The 15,940-nt window shown below is 38.8% G+C and overlaps 2 protein-coding genes across 3 annotated transcripts; both read left to right on the top strand.

Annotated features, from left to right (window-relative positions):
* Positions 1-2,486: 2,486 nt before the first annotated feature.
* On the top strand, positions 2,487-5,944 carry LOC130737467 (BTB/POZ domain-containing protein At3g19850-like). 2 transcript variants are annotated; one of them, XM_057589233.1, is made up of 4 exons: positions 2,487-2,766; positions 2,885-3,565; positions 3,860-4,021; positions 5,223-5,944. In XM_057589233.1, exons 1-4 carry the CDS (start codon positions 2,518-2,520, stop codon positions 5,586-5,588), a joined length of 1,458 nt encoding a protein of 485 aa, XP_057445216.1. In that variant the 5' UTR covers positions 2,487-2,517; the 3' UTR covers positions 5,589-5,944. The 2 variants fall into 2 exon arrangements, with proteins under 2 accessions (XP_057445216.1, XP_057445215.1); XM_057589232.1 differs by having other exon boundaries at positions 2,489-2,766; positions 2,885-4,021.
* Positions 5,945-6,744: 800 nt separating this feature from the next.
* On the top strand, positions 6,745-8,244 carry LOC130735972 (uncharacterized). Its single transcript, XM_057587837.1, has one exon. The coding sequence runs from the start codon at positions 6,745-6,747 to the stop codon at positions 8,242-8,244; it is 1,500 nt and encodes a 499-aa protein (XP_057443820.1).
* Positions 8,245-15,940: the final 7,696 nt, after the last annotated feature.

Raw genomic sequence — 15,940 nt, 5'->3', positions numbered from 1 at the left:
CAAATACCTATAACCACTATCTATGCATGCCAGATATTCAAAGTTCTAATTTAACAATGTTGACATTATCCAGTTAAATGTAGACAATCAGCCTAATTACATTACATTCTCCCACTCAGCAGAATGCCGAGACATGAATTAACGCCTTCTGACTCTAGTCTTCCCTTCAAATTCTCTCAAAGGCAATTCCCGTTGACTTTAAAGACATCTTTTAAGTTTTACGTATTTGGTGGTGCTTTTCTCGATTGACTCGCTGTGGATGATGATGTTTGATCTGAGTTAAGAACAGATGAGAAGGGTTTAAGGAACAGAAGTAGTTAAGATTCTTTTGAAGGGTTCTGTGCTTGGTGTTTTTGAACTTCATGTTCCAATGTATTCATCGTTTTAATGTTACCCCAAAAATTTGAATATAATTGAAGGATATTGTTGATGTTTAGGGGGGGGAATGGGTAGGGTTTGATAATTGGAATTTTAGCATATACTTCGTGTGCATTGTTGAGCCATGTATGTTTTTCTATTTGTATCAAATAATAGTTTTATATAAAATGGGATGATAGGCTACATATATCTTCTTGCACCCAAGTTATGTTATTGTGCTTCATTTTTTTATTTTTAGTCTGAAATGTATACTCAACTAATATACTGACATTTAAAATATAGCTTAAAACAAATACATTTTTAGTTAATTTTTAGATTTTTATTATAATAATATCACAAACAAATACATCAACAAAAATAACAATTTACGATATCAAATTTCCCGTGCCACGAACATGCATAATCACAAATCATCCGGTTGTTGTCTACCAAGAAGTTTTCGAGAACGTATGAGCGAAAACCAACGCTCATAATCGCGTTCACTGTAGATTAACTCAAATATTGTTTAATAGACACCGTAAAACTGTCCCCTTATATGTTTTGGACAATTTGAGATTTCGTTAACCAATCTTTTTATTAGTTAATCAGTCGTTTGCTTCGCAATTCAGACTCTTCTATTTCATCTTTGTTTATTATATTTTAAATAATCAACGTATTGATTCACGTATAAAATACGACAGACACATTCTCCGTGCATCACACGGGTAAAAATACACTAGTTCTCTAAGAAAGGGAAAGGAAGAATTCGGCCACAAAAGGAGAAAGAAAGAGATAGTGATCGGGGTGGAAGTATTGATGATTCAAAGAGAACTTCAATGTTTTCTCATTTGCCAGTGGTCTTTTCTCTTTGAAGTCAAAGAAGGAGAAAGTTGTAGCTCAATCTTTAGCAGAGGCTTAAAAACGGCAGCAACAACTGCAAACCAAGAAATTTGACTCAGAAAGATCATGAAGGATTTGAATGAAGAGCAAACTGAAACTACTACAATATGGATTGATAACAATATTAAGCTGCTGTTAATTTCACCCATCTTAGACCCTAAAAACCAACACTATGGCAACTTTTTCCTCTCCAGATGCTTTTTTTTTTCATTATTAGTTTTATGCTCCACTCTTTTTCTATCCTTTACCAAAGAGTTTATAGCTTCACAATTTGTTGGGCTTGTTGTAATGAAAAGGTTTTCGAACTAGCAAGTTATGACCTCTTCTTCTTTCCAAATGACCCCATTCTCATGGTTACATAACTATTTAGTTACACGCTTTTATAATAAAGATTACTTTTCATGCCATTTAAACATTTCTCTAGCTATATATGTGGCAAGAAGTGCAAGTTCATGAGTACTTTTTCAAACCAAATTATGTTTTCATTTTTCTTTCGTTTGTAAAAATATCAATGGGTCCCCGGGGTCCACTAGCAAGGTCAATGTTCACATGTTGAGAAAGTACAATCATTCAAATAGATCCAAACTCCAAAGCCAAGGCATGCAGCTGTATTATGAGACAGAACTGAAATTAACTGTTAAACAAATGTGCTTTGGGCTTACACTACTTCTTGACTTGCAGACCCAATCAGACAAATACTCACATGCTCCTTCGCTACTGGCCGCCACAGCATGTAGTTTTTAATAGCGAAAAATCATTGTCATGTTTTTTAAATTCTATTTTACTTCGGAAAGTAGTAGAACAACTCTTCAGTTAGATAGAGACATATTAATATATCAATAACGGTATTATTTATATCACAGATGCTTGATTTCTCTTAAGTAAGATTTCAAGTTGAAGTATTATAATAAAAGTAAACTCTAATAGGAGAAAAAACCTCTCATTATTAGAATATTTTCGACTCAAACAGAATTGTGTCTCCATTGAGAATACCCTCATTGAAAACAAAATTGAGACAATTTAACAATATACAAACATATATAATATCAGATGCATATACTGTGCCTCTAAGTTTACAAATGCTTCAAAACTTGTCACTCATCATGATATCTATCTTATAAAATAGCCAAAACTATAACATTTTAATTAATTAAAGTTGTAGAATCAAAGGTGAAAACCCATGTTAGATATAAACTAGGTAGGGACTGGGTAATTTATGCTGAAACCTTGCTCATGATTTAATTGGAAAAGAGAGTTGACATGAAACACCCTTTTCCATGTAAAAACAATGAAGTACATCTTGTCAAGGATAGGGCAAGAGGTTTTTATTCCTTGCCATGCTGGATATGTCCTTTCTGCATATATATAATCATTTCCATTTTTGCCAGAGGCTGCTCCATCAAAGCACAATTTCATCTATTTTTATTCAATGCAGAAGAAGCAGCAATGTCAAAGCTCTGTGACTTGCAAATCCACATTAATGACGAGGAAACATTCCTTTTGAATGAGGTATGAAAGGAATTCAGACGTTTTATTTGTTTATTTGTTCTCTAATTTTTTAGAACCAAAGAAAAATTATGAAGTTCCAATATATCAGGTGAATCAAGTTCATTTATTTTTTTTGCAGAAATTAATATCAAAATACTGTGGAAGAGTGAAGATATTGTTGAATCAAGAAAAGAGAAGATGTCATATCAAGAAGATGAGTATTGAAATCAATGATTTCCCTGGAGGGCCAGATGGGTTTGAGCTGGTTCTGAGATTCTGTTACAACAATGGCAAAATCCTCATAACTACATCCAATGTGCTTATCCTCCATTGTTGTGCCCTCTATCTTGAAATGACTGAGAAGGTGTTTATTAACAATCTCTTGAAACAAGCAGAAACATTTCTTGAGGGAATCAATTATTGGACATGGAATGAAACACTTGTAAGCCTTAAGAGTTGTGAGCTATTTTATACATATTTGGAAAGGTGTGGTTTCCTGGAGAGTATCATTTGTGCAATTTCAGCAAAGATGGCTCAAAATTCTGATGTAAACCTCCTCACTTCCTCATCTTCCTCTCCCCAATCTTCACCTGAAAGCAATTGTGCAAAGAGATTAATTTCTTCAACCCAACTTACTCCCAAGATGATCAAGTCAAGTTTTCCAAGCAAAGCATGGTGGTTTGATGATTTTGCTACTTTACCCCCAAAGATCATTGAGAAGTTTGTTAAGTGTAATGGGGCCTACCTTACAGATAACAAAAATTTGCTTCTCACAAGGTTTCTGCTTCATTATCTGAAAACAGTTACTCCAAAAAGAGAGGTTAGTGAGTATACTGGTCTTGCAGAAACAGCTGCTTATGGGGTCATATTTGTTAGCAATAAGATTAAGCCTTTCTCTTGCAGAGGAATTTTTTGGGTATTGAGGATTGTATCAAGGTTTGGGATAAGTGAAGAGTGCAGAATGGAAATGGAGAAATTGATTGGTGGGATTCTTGAGCAAGCAACTTTGGATGATGTTCTGGTTTCTGGGCATCATATGGGACTTTACTATGATGTAACTTTTGTGATAAGATTGATTGAAGTGTTTGTTGATATAAATGGCTCTAATGTGCAGAAACTGAAAAAGGTTGGTCGACTAATTGACAAGTATTTGACCGAGATATCCCCTGATCAGAACCTCAAGATATCTACATTCCTAGGAGCTGCAGAAAGTTTGCCTGATTCTGCCAGGGATTGCTTTGATGGGGTCTACAGAGCCATTGACATCTATCTTGAGGTGAATACCATAAACTCTTTTCTAATTGCCAGTTATGATGCATACAGCACTGATAGTACATAAACCCCTTAAACACTATGTTTTTCTCTTTATCTATTATTTCTCTTATATCAAATCATATCATAAATCACATTTATTATATCTCTTTTCGCTTCATTTCTCACTCTTTAAGTCTACACCCCTTAGTAGTCTACCAAACATTTTCCTTCCATGATTGCTCTTATGCATTATAAATTATCATATTCCTCAAGAATCTTGTTTCAAAAAAATTCATGCTAAAGAATCATGAGAAATTGTAACAAGCTATCTTAGCTCAATCCTAGAAAAGGAAAACGGCTGGAGCAAAAATTGAATGAAAAATCCTATATTTCCCAATTTGGTTTAACATTCCTCTTCCCCGAATCTGGATCTTCTCCAACAAATTGTTTTTGTCCATACCCTCCTGCAGCAATCTTGACCCTCAGATGCATCTTATGGTTCAAAAAATTAACTACAATAGAAAACTCAAAATAATTGAACATTAAATGATAACCCTTTGATGCATCTAACGGTGCAAAAAAAAACCATATTCACGTTTCCTTCTCCCTAGCATTCGTGAGCGCATCTTTCTCCATGACTCCTTTGCTTTTCATTTTTGTTCTTGTGCCTCGTGCAAGTATCAGTTCCAATTCAATTGACACAATTTGCCTAAATTTACCAATTCCAATTCGTACTAGAGGGGATCTGGATTCTCCCTCTTCCCCCTCTATTGTTGACAGATGTCAAACAAAATTAAATTATTCATTCCCTCCCGAATGTTATCATCTCATAATTCATAGATAAGTGATTATTTTCTTCCTCTTGTAACCAAAAAAAGATAAGTGATTACTTAGTGTAACAAATGTCATGTCATTACAGATAAATGGTGAATTCTAAAATTTGCATTTTCATAATTAAGAACGACAACATAACCCTCTGAAAAAAAAATATCTTATATTTTTATTGGGATCTCTATCAATGTCATATGTAAACAAACATAAAACAAAACAAAAAATAGAGATAAGGTCAAGTGCCCTGTCCAAATAGTAAGGGAACATTGCCAATTGTCTGTGTTGTATTGTAAAAATCCAAATGATAAGGTTTTGTTGCTCTTTTTATACTACCATATTTGGCTTTCAAGATTATACAAGAGTCCCTCAATTTCACAACTGATGAATTGCAGTCTCGTCCAGTGATCTCATTTGAAGAGGGGTCAAAGTTGTGCATATGTCTTAATTACAATAAACTCAGCTTTGAAGCTTGCAAGGATCTAGCCAAGAACCCCAGAATACCTCCAAGGATTGCAATGCAGGCTCTTATTTGCCAACAAAAGAATATTCCACTTTGTGACTTTGGAATTGAAGGAAGTGAAATCATGAGCCCTTCCCAAATCATTTTGTATGATGAAGACAACACAGACAGTTTCTTGGAAGAGAAAGAAGATATAAAACTAAATCTGGAGAGAATGCAATGGAGAGTGAGCGAATTGGAGAAATTGTGCACCGAAATGAAGGTTCAGATGTTAAGGTTCACTCGCCAAAATGTATAGATCCTGATTTAGCAGTCTAATCAATATCAAAAGATACATTGATATTTCTTTGTATTGTAAAAATGTGTAATTTTATTTTAGGCTTAAGTGCGATCTAGATCTCTGATCTAACACGATTATGTAGAAGTAGTCTTTAAATCGTGTGGTTAACAAGCACGGTGGAGGTGGCGGTGGCACACGATGGTGATTGGAGCAGCAACGATGCCACACGGTAGGTGAACATATGTTGACAATGGTGGCCAAGAACAGAACAATGGTCACTAGGGTTCCACTTGGAGCCATGACCAAGAACGAAGGTCGTAATAAGAACAGCTAGGGTTTTGAGCACCGAAGTAGAGCCCCTAGAATCGGGAATCGGGAGCTCTAATATAATACCAACTTAAAATATGGAGAAAGTATAATTTTATTACTTTTGTTTTTATGGAAGTATAATTTTATTACTTGAATACAAACACACAACTAATTACAATTTAGAGATTAGACTACCTAATTAAGAAAATAAGTAATTATGTACAATATCTCTCTTTATCTCCTACAATCAAACAATATCAAACTAAATAATATCTCAATATTACAAGACAATTCATACATTTGCCTACGTACACAAGTTCCCTTCAAACAAAATACATAAACGTGAGCAGTAAGATCAAAGATGGATTAGAAACTCTGGGAAGTCCTGTGATATCAGTTATGAAGTGGCTCCTCAATCCCCAAGTGGCACTAGACAGTTGCAGCTAAGACTTCCACATAAGAATGCCAACCTCTCTACACTCTGATGCACTAATCGGGATGGAGTAGGCAATTTGCGCTTGAATTGGTAATACAAAAACTAATCAGCTTCTATATCTAATTTTATATTCTCATTCTCAAATACTTAATAGAGGATGTTTTATTATTTTAATATGTAAGATGTGATTAAACTCCTCCCGAGGCTCTGCTAGGGTTTCAATGGAGGTTTTTCCCTAAGTCATCTTGACCTGTCAGATCTCCATTTTTTAATGGCGTTTCCCCCTAGGGTCTCCTAGGGATCTGGTTTTCTGTCCCTTTCCACGTTTTCCCCCTCCATTTTCCCTCCTTCCCCAACCGTTAATTCCATTTTTTCTTTTCTCCATCCTTTTTCACCTGCTTCGCTAGTTTTCTGTGGTGCACTTCATCGATGGAGAGGAACTTCGATCTGTCTAATAGTGAGATCCAGAGTAGTATTACGGTGGAGGATGATGATTGTAGGGGAGATGAACTCACTTCTCTCCTCCTAGCTGGTAAACTTTGGACGGAGAGCTCTTACAACGTTCGTGCCTTCACGCAGACTGTTACAACGGCGTGGAAGCTTCGTAATCCAGTGGAGATCAGGGAGATCTCGAAGAATCGGTATGTTTTCCGATTCGCTACGGAGAGAGATCTCAGATCGGTTATTGATGGTGGTCCTTGGAGTTTCAATCGGATGATATTGGTGCTGAAGAGGTTCAGCGATGAGGTCCAACCTTCAGAGATCGATCTATCGACGGTGGATATGTGGATCCGTGTGTACGATCTACCTCTGAAGTTGAAATCTGAGTCCATTGCGAGGCGGTTAGGAAATTCCATCGGATTCTTTGTTGCGATGGACGCTCGATTGGAGAATCAGGTCGGCCTGTTCCTTAGATTGAGAGTTACGGTTGATTTGACGAAGGCGTTGATGAGAGGAACTGTGCTTGTTTGGCAGGGGAAGGAGCTTCGTGTGTTGTTCAGGTACGAGAGGCTCCCTGTCTTCTGTTTTGTTTGTGGAAAGATCGGGCATCAGATGAAGGATTGTGAGGTGAGTGAGGTAGTGGATGAGGATAGTGATTCCTCTTATCTGCCTTATGGGCCTTGGCTGAGGGTTCAACCTTTCTCTGATGATTTCAGTGTGGGTAGGGTGCTGAAGTCAGGAAGCCAAGGGGCAAGTGAGAAGGTTGTGGATGATGGTTTGGTCAGGGGAAAATCGGTGTTGAAACCAGGAAGCCAAGGGGCAAGTGAGATTCGTGCTCTGGTTGTCAAGGATTCATCCCTGGGAAGTGCTTCTCAGCAGGGGGTGAAGTTGTTTGAGCAGAAGAGTAGGGTGGATAGTGCTAGGGTGCCGGAGAAAGCTCCAATTGCTGCTACGCAGGTTCTCCATAAGGAGGTTAAGCGAGTGCTGAGTCCAAGAAAGCCGTTGGTGGAGAGCAATCGTCTTGATGAACATGTTGTGGATCCTGCTGATGATCTGCCTCGGTTTGGTAATCAGAGTGTAGTGTCTTTGGAAGCTGGTGGTGGTTCAAGGACCCATCAAGTTGAAGAGGTCCTGGAGGCACTTGGTAACGTGGCTATTCAGGGACTGGCTGAGGGAGATAATAAGGAGAACCATGTTCCAGTTGCTGCTCTTTCCTTTAATCCTGGATGCAGTGATTCTGGTGGTAGCAGGCCCTCAAGCAAGCTTAAGAGAAAGGGATGGAAGAGGCTTCACTCTAACAAGACTAGAGTTGCTTCTACTGCCCTCCCAACTGTGGATAGGAAGAGAAATCTGGTGGATGTTGATATCATTGAGGTTGATGATGAGAACTGCAGGGGTCCCTTGGCTAAGAGGGTTTACACTGAAGTTTGTATGACTGATTCTGATTCAGAGGCGTTGTTGGGAGACCAACATCGCCTACAGCCATGAAACTCTTAAGTTGGAACTGCCGGGGCTTGGGCAGTCCCCGTGCAGTTGAAGCCTTGCAAAGGCTTGTCCGAAAAGAGATTCCTCAATTGGTTTTCCTCATGGAGACCAAGCTTAAAAAATTTGAAACTGAAAAAATAAGTCTGGGTTTTGGTTTAAGTAATTGTTTGATTGTAGACTGTGTTGGGGACGAGAAAGAGAGGAAGGGTGGTCTGGCTATGTGGTGGAATGCTAGTGTTGATGTTTCTCTTGTATCTTTTTCAGGAAATCACATTGTCGTGGCTTGTGTGGAGGATGATGTGAGTTGGAATATAGCTGGCATTTATGGCTTTCCTCATCAGAATCTGAGTGAACACACTTGGAAGCTTATTAAATCTCTGGCTATGGATAGTGGAGGGAGCTGGCTTGGTTTTGGGGATCTGAATGATATTCTGTCAAATGAGGAAAAGAGAGGAGGCAATCCTAGGACGGCTACTCAGCTTCAGAGATCGAGAATGGTGGTGGAGGATTATGGTTTACTGGTGATAGCAATTCCGCAAGTGTACGGATTGATCGAAGTAATACAAAAGATTGTCGAACCACAGGGATAGTTGTTTATCAAATTGTTCAAGGATTTTAGTGTTCATAATTGTAAAGGGGAAAAGCAATATATGTTTGAAGTTTGATTGTGTGAAAAACACTTGTGAGTAAAAGCTTAGAATTATAATTCAGAAAAGAAGTACTCTGGACAAAGCTCAAATTAGTCCAATTATGGTTCTCAAATCAAATTCTTATATGAAGTTCAGAATCCTTATCCATGATGTTATAGCCTCTACCTCTACTTGTTAATTCCTTAATCAAGCAAATCATTCAATTTCATTTGCCAAACCTAATGCCTTAGTGCCTAGTCAATTCAATTGAAGAATGAAGTTTATAAGTTCAGGCCAACACAATAAGTTTCTACCCTTATTCCTAAGTGATAGCAAACAAATCAATCTAATCCCAAGTCCCTTAATCCTCACCAACTTCCGTTGTGCAAGAAGAAAGCAAAACACTTGTGTGCACTCAAGAGAATATTGATTCAGAGAAAAGATACATGGAAAAGAAACTTTATTCATATAAGAAAGTAAGAAGTTTAAACCATAATCAGAGCTAAGGTTCACTTCACCCAAAGTACAAAGAGAAACTAGCCAAGCATGGCTATGAAATTCATAATGCAAATTAAAAGAGCAAAAATCTGAATCAAGAGTGCCAAGAAGCCTCCCACAAGCTCCAAGAAACTAGAACTTAAGTTTTGCTCAGAAAATACAAAGATACCTAAAAGAAATAACAAAATCCCTATTTATAGAGTTTCCAGCGGTAATCCACGCATGTGCGTGGCCTCCTCCACGCACATGCGTGGGCAAAACGCTCAAAATCGCACAATTCGCAGCATCAGATTTTTCCACCACGCATGTGCGTGGATCAGACGGCGCACATGCGTGGGCATCAGGTTTTCCAACAGGAGCTTCACGCATGTGCGTGGGATACATGGCGCACATGCGTGGCTCATCTGATTTTTCTTCAATTTTGTAACTCCCACTTCTCCTATCATCATGGCTCTTAACTTAGCTTTCAACCATCATCATTAGCCATCAAAAACCTATCAAACCTGAAAAGAATCTCAAGAAACCATCAAAACAACAATGTAACTCATTGGAACATGTCATTAATCATGATAATTCATCATCCTTTCATTCAATTCAGCAAATAAAACCCCCAATGTGCAATCAACACTCATGAATTCAAAGGACTTCAGCTCAAAACTGACCATAGGAATTACTCTCTAACTAAACTAATAAAAAGACTAAATAAATTGATTAAAAACACCTAAACTAATGCAGATGCAATTATGAAATAAAAAGGGACTCAACTTGACTTAAAACTCAATAAAGGACTCAAAAAGGAAAAGAAAGAAACAAGAAGGACTCGATAAACATAGAATAAACCTCTGGTCATCAACTGGATCTTGGTTTTTCTGGTTATCCTTTCACCTGGACTAATGGTAGAGCTGGTGATGCCAATGTTCAAGCTAGGCTGGATAGAGCACTAAGTAGACCAGAATTTGCTGCAATGTTCCCCTGCTGGTCAGTGCAACATTTGGGAAGATATGGATCAGATCATGTTGTTCTTGCTATTTCTTTTGAGAAGGTTTTTACCCCTCATGAGAAGAAGCAGGTTCGACCTTTTAGGTTTGAGGAGGCTTGGTGTGGGGATCCGATGTGTGAGGAGGAGATTTTGCATGCTTGGATTGGTGGGGGAGGTGATTGTGTTGAGAAGCTGGGTAGTATTCAAGGGCTTAAAACTACTTTTCAGCATTATAGCACAGGCAAGATTAGGAAAAGAATTGGGGACTTGGAGGATGAGTTGCAAAAGGACTGGTGCTGGAACTCCTCTAGTGAAGATATTAAAAGGTACAGGGAGTTGGTGGAGGAACATTCTCATTTGCTGCGGGTGGAGGAGACCATGTGGAGGCAGAGGAGTAGGGCTGTCTGGTTAAAAAAGGGTGACAGGAATTCTGCTTTTTTCCACTCAAAGGCTAGCTAGAGAAGGAGTGTTAATGCTATTAAAAGATTGAAAGGAAGTGATGGTATTTGGCAGAACAAACCTGAGAGGGTAGCTGATATTATTAATGGATACTTTAGTTCCATTTTCACTGCCCAAGTTCCTTCTGATTCTCATGAGGTTTGTCAAGCTATTATGGAGAAGCTTGACCTGCGGGGCAAGGAGCGGTTGAACAGGGATTTTGATGCTGAGGAAGTTCATTATGCCATCTTTCAAATGCACCCCTTGAAAGCCCCAGGGCCTGATGGGTTGCCGGCTAAATTTTTCCAGACTTATTGGCATATTGTGGGGAATTCTGTTACCAGTCCCATGCTGGATGTGCTGAATAGAGGGAAGAGTCCTGAGAGCATCAATTCCATGTTTATTACCTTAATCCCGAAGTGCAAGAAACCCTCATTGCCTCAAGAGTTCAGACCAATAAGTTTGTGCAATGTGATTATGAAAATTGTCATGAAGGTCATAGCTAATAGATTAAAAGGAGTGTTGCCTATGCTGATTGATCCTGCTCAAAGTGCTTTTGTTCCCGGAAGACTCATAACCGATAATGCCTTAATTGCTCTTGAGTGTTTCCATTGGTTGAAGAAGAAGAAAAGTGGTAAAAAAGGGATGATGGCTTTGAAGTTGGACATGGCTAAGGCCTATGATAGGGTGGAATGGTCCTTTCTCAAAGATGTGATGCTTAAAATGGAGTTCCCTGAGAAGTTTATTAAGCTTGTTCTTGGGTGTGTTACTACGGTTTCTTATCAGGTCCTTATAAATGGGTACCCAAGCAGTAAAATTGTTCCTTCTCGAGGGTTACGACAAGGTGATCCCATCTCACCATATCTTTTCATCTTATGTGCCAATGCACTTTCTGGTATGATACATAATAAGGTTTCTGGTGGACAGCTACATGGATTAAAAATTGCAAGATCTGCCCCTTCCATCTCGCATTTGCTCTTTGCTGATGATAGTCTCTTGTTTGCAAGGGCTACTGTTCATGAGGCTGACTCTATTTCATCTCTTCTCTTGGCTTACCAAAGAGCTTCCGGTCAGTTGGTTAACTTTGAGAAATATGAGATCTCCTTTAGTCGAAATGTGCCTGAAAATGTCAGAATTTCGATCCAGCAGAGGATGAGCGTTAAGACAGTGGAATCTCACTCAAGGTACCTTGGTTTGCCTACTGTGTTTGGTCGTTCCAAGAAGATCGTGTTCTCTTTGGTCCAAGATAGGGTGTGGAAGAAGGTCAAAGGTTGGAAGGAGAAAAAGCTTTCTAGTGCTGGAAAGGAGGTGCTTTTGAAATCTGTTGCCCAAGCCATTCCCACCTATGTGATGAGTTGCTTCAAGCTTCCGGATAGTTGTATCTCTTCCATGGAAAGTATGATGGCCAAGTTTTGGTGGGGAAGTGGTACAAAGGAAAAAGGGATCCATTGGATGAGCTGGGAAAAGCTTAAGCGGGCTAAGGCGGTTGGTGGTTTAGGTTTTAGATGCCTGAGAAAGTTTAATGAGGTTATTCTTGGTAAACAATGCTGGAGAATAATGCATATGGAGGACTCTTTAGTGGCCAGAATTTTCAAGAGCAGATATTTCCCTAGAACTTCTTTTATGGAGGCAAAAATGGGTTTCCAACCCAGTTTTTCTTGGAGGAGTATCATGTCAGCAAGGAAGGTGATTTCTATGGGTTCTAGGTGGTCAATTGGGAATGGGGAAAGTATTAACATCTTCCAGGATAGATGGATGGTAGATAACCCTGGTTTTTTGGTTTGGAGTCCTTGTGTTAATCTGCCTTTGGATGCTACTGTTAGTATATTGATTGACTCTGACCAGAAAAAGTGGAACAAAGAGATGGTGGAGGGTTCTTTTATTCCTTTTGAGGCTGAACAAGTTCTGCGCATACCTCTCTCTGCTAGGCTTCCTGAGGATAGACTGATATGGCATGGATCCAGTGATGGTCTTTACTCTGTAAAGTCTGCATACAGATTGTTGTGCTCTCATCCCGGCGATGTCCCCTCAACCTCAACTACCCACCAGGCTTGGCCCCATTGGAATGCTCTTTGGAAAATTGGGGTTCCAAACAAGATCAAATTGTTTATGTGGAGACTGATGAACAGGGTTCTAGCTACTAAGGAGAATCTAAGCAAGAAAGGTATCTCTCTTGACATTACTTGCCCCTTGTGTTCTGAGGCTACTGAAAACTTGCAGCATTTGTTTATTGAGTGTAATTTCTCGCGGGCTGTTTGGTTTGGTGCTGGTTTGTTACATTGTCTTGATCCTAGCTCTGAAATTGGGACTTGGCTGCAAAGGATTATTTGTGATAAGGGATGTGAATGTTTAACTCTTGTCTGCCACATGCTTTGGTCAATTTGGAAAACTCGAAATGACTTGTGCTTCTCAGGTAAGCTTGCTGACCCAGTGAGAACTTTCCAGCTTGCCAGCCATTTTGATCTGGAATTTACTTCTAGTAATGTTTCTGATAAGGCTCGTGATGATCACCCAAGTGTGCGTAAATGGACTGCTCCTCCTTTGGGATTTTTAAAGCTAAATGTTGATGCTAGTGTGAGAGGGGATTGGCTTGGTTTTGGATGTGTGATTCGTGATCACGAGGGGACTGTCATGCTAGCTGCCTCTAGCAGCACTAATCTGCGGGCAGATCCAACTTTTGCAGAAGCTTTGGCGCTGAGGTGGGCTTTGGGTGTGGCCAAGCAAGCTAATTTTTCAGGTCTTTTTGTGGAAACTGATTCCCTGGTTGTTGCTCGTGGTTATTAGTTATTATAAGGGGAGGTTATATCCAGATATTCAGCTTATTATTGATGATTGTCTCATGGTGGCTGATAGCTTAGTTATTCATTATGTGTCTCATGTCTATAGGGAGCAGAATAGTGCAGCTCATGTGTTAGCAAGTTTAGCTTTTTCTTGTTCTGATACAGTTTGGAGTGGAAATGTCCTTCCTCACATCTTAGATGTAATCCTGGCTGATTCTTCTCTTTATTGAAATTTCCAATCTTTATTAAAAAAAAAATAGAGGATGTTTTAGTCAACTTCGAGATAATTAAGAATCAAAAGAGCATCATAAACAAAGAAAGATCTAACTATGTAGCATGACAGCAATTCCCTAAACAGTAGTAATTATTCTGAAGAGAAATGCCAACAACACATACTTTGACACTCTTTCTAACACTCTGTTTGATTGGTTAAAATATGTGCAGGGCCCACTAAATTATATGGGCCCACTACCAAACTGGCAGGACCTACATTAATTTTAACCAATCAAAGAGAGTGTTAGAAAGTGAGTGTTGTCAGCCCTCCTCGTACAGACTAATCAAGTATATATGCATGTTGAAACAAGAATAACAATGTCTTTGCTTTATAATGGACCTCGTCTATAGTACACATGGCAGCAGCTGATTACTTTTTCTTTGTAATCAGAGCTTGTCCTCAGAACTTTCCCCTATCATCTCTATAATAAATTAAGTTTCTATCAATTAGGTATGATAGTTCCTCATCATGCACAGTTAGGAAGGTTTATGGTGTCCTCATCAGAAAATCCTTATGAGAATTTAATGGGATTGACACAGAGAGGAATAGTCATGGAGTACAGCGAGTAGTTTGAACTATTAGCTACTCCACATAGATGAAGAATTCATGAATGGACTAAACTTCGACGGAGGATAGGATGATGAATGTCGGGGACTCGAATGCCTTCGTGATGTTACAACTTAAAACACAAGGTAGGAGACCGTAACCAGACATTAGGTCTGTTAAGAATTTAAAAAGATATTTTATAATATCATATGATCATATCTTAAGCCATAGTTTAGATTTTCGGGTATGAATGACACAAAAGTGGGCAAGTTCACTACTGATTTAAAACATAATTTTATTAAGGAGTACAGGGATGGGCAAGTCCTAGAGATAGAAGGGGAATAGGGGATGCAAGAAAACACATGGAAGCATGATTCTACAACTTTAAGGAGTACAGGGATGGGCAAGTCCTAGAGATAGAAGGGGAATAGGGGATGCAAGAAAACACATGGAAGCATGATTCTACAACTTTAAGAAATGAATAGTAGAAGTAGAATATAGGCTTAAATGCATTTATTGTCACCCCCATCTATTTTCGTCTATTTTCATTATTTGTAACTGCCACGTGGAAATTATGTTTAAAATTGGAAAAAGGAGTGAGTGAGATTCGAACTCAGGCCTTTTATGTGGCAAAACCAACACTTAACCAGTTGAGCTACATACATAAATTATATATGCTGCAAGAAAATTTAATTTATATCATCTCCTTCATCATCATCAATTTCATATCATCTTCTCCTTCCTTCTCCTTCTCCATTAGAACACAGAAATTAACATAAAACAAAATTAAACAACCTAACCTTCATCTTCTTCCTCCCAACCCAACCTTCAAAATCAAAAACTCAACACCATTAAAGCCCCACCAAGCACCACCACCACATCCCCTCTCACCCAAATCAATTATTAAAGTTCAATTTTACCTGAACATCAACCACCTCGTCCTGAAAATTAAGTATCTTTAAAAACTAAAAGGGATGAGAGCAGTTTTTTTAATTTGATCACAGTAGCAATTTTAAAAGTCCGTAATAAAATCCCTTGTTTCTTTCCAACAATTTCCCCAATCTGGTGATTAAATCAATTCTGTTACACCCCCAATTCGTTGAAGACCAAACTAGAAGACCCCAAAAGAAGAAGAAAAATCCAAATTTTTCATATTTGAGCATGACCCAGATTCGAAACTGATCAGAGTTCCGCTCCCATGAACAGAAACAGAAGCTTGAACACAATTTTAACTTGCCTTTGTCGCGAGAGGGTTACCAGAACAGAAGCAGGCACGACGAGAAGCACAAACAGAAACCGACAACAACGAGATGCGAAAACTGAAACACGCATGACGAGATGCAAAAATCGATTAGCTTCCTAACGGGAATGATGGCAGCTTGCTTCGTGCAAGTGGGTCGAGAGAGTGGGAGAACAGTGACGAGGAGAAGGGATTTGGCTTGGAGTTTCTTGCATCTGGGTAGATTTTATTGAATGTGTTTATGGGTTTTGCTTCTCCCTCTTTTTGAGTTGTGATGAGAAGATAGCTGTTGTAGAATGGAGGAGAAGAATTGAA

The sequence above is a fragment of the Lotus japonicus genome, chromosome 2 (assembly GCF_012489685.1).
Source record: "Lotus japonicus ecotype B-129 chromosome 2, LjGifu_v1.2".
Lineage (NCBI taxonomy): Eukaryota > Viridiplantae > Streptophyta > Magnoliopsida > Fabales > Fabaceae > Lotus > Lotus japonicus.
This window is presented reverse-complemented; position numbering and strand designations above follow the sequence as displayed.

What these genes read in the sequence shown, in the direction of transcription:
- LOC130735972 (XM_057587837.1), top strand. Translation starts at nt 6,745, where the DNA reads ATGGAGAGGAACTTCGATCTGTCTAATAGTGAGATCCAGAGTAGTATT.
- LOC130737467 (XM_057589232.1), top strand. Translation starts at nt 2,518, where the DNA reads ATGAAACACCCTTTTCCATGTAAAAACAATGAAGTACATCTTGTCAAG. An exon ending in AAACATTCCTTTTGAATGAG is followed by an intron (nt 2,767 to 2,884) that starts GTATGAAAGGAA and finishes TTTTTTTTGCAG; the next exon opens with AAATTAATATCAAAATACTG. An exon ending in CCATTGACATCTATCTTGAG is followed by an intron (nt 4,022 to 5,222) that starts GTGAATACCATA and finishes GATGAATTGCAG; the next exon opens with TCTCGTCCAGTGATCTCATT.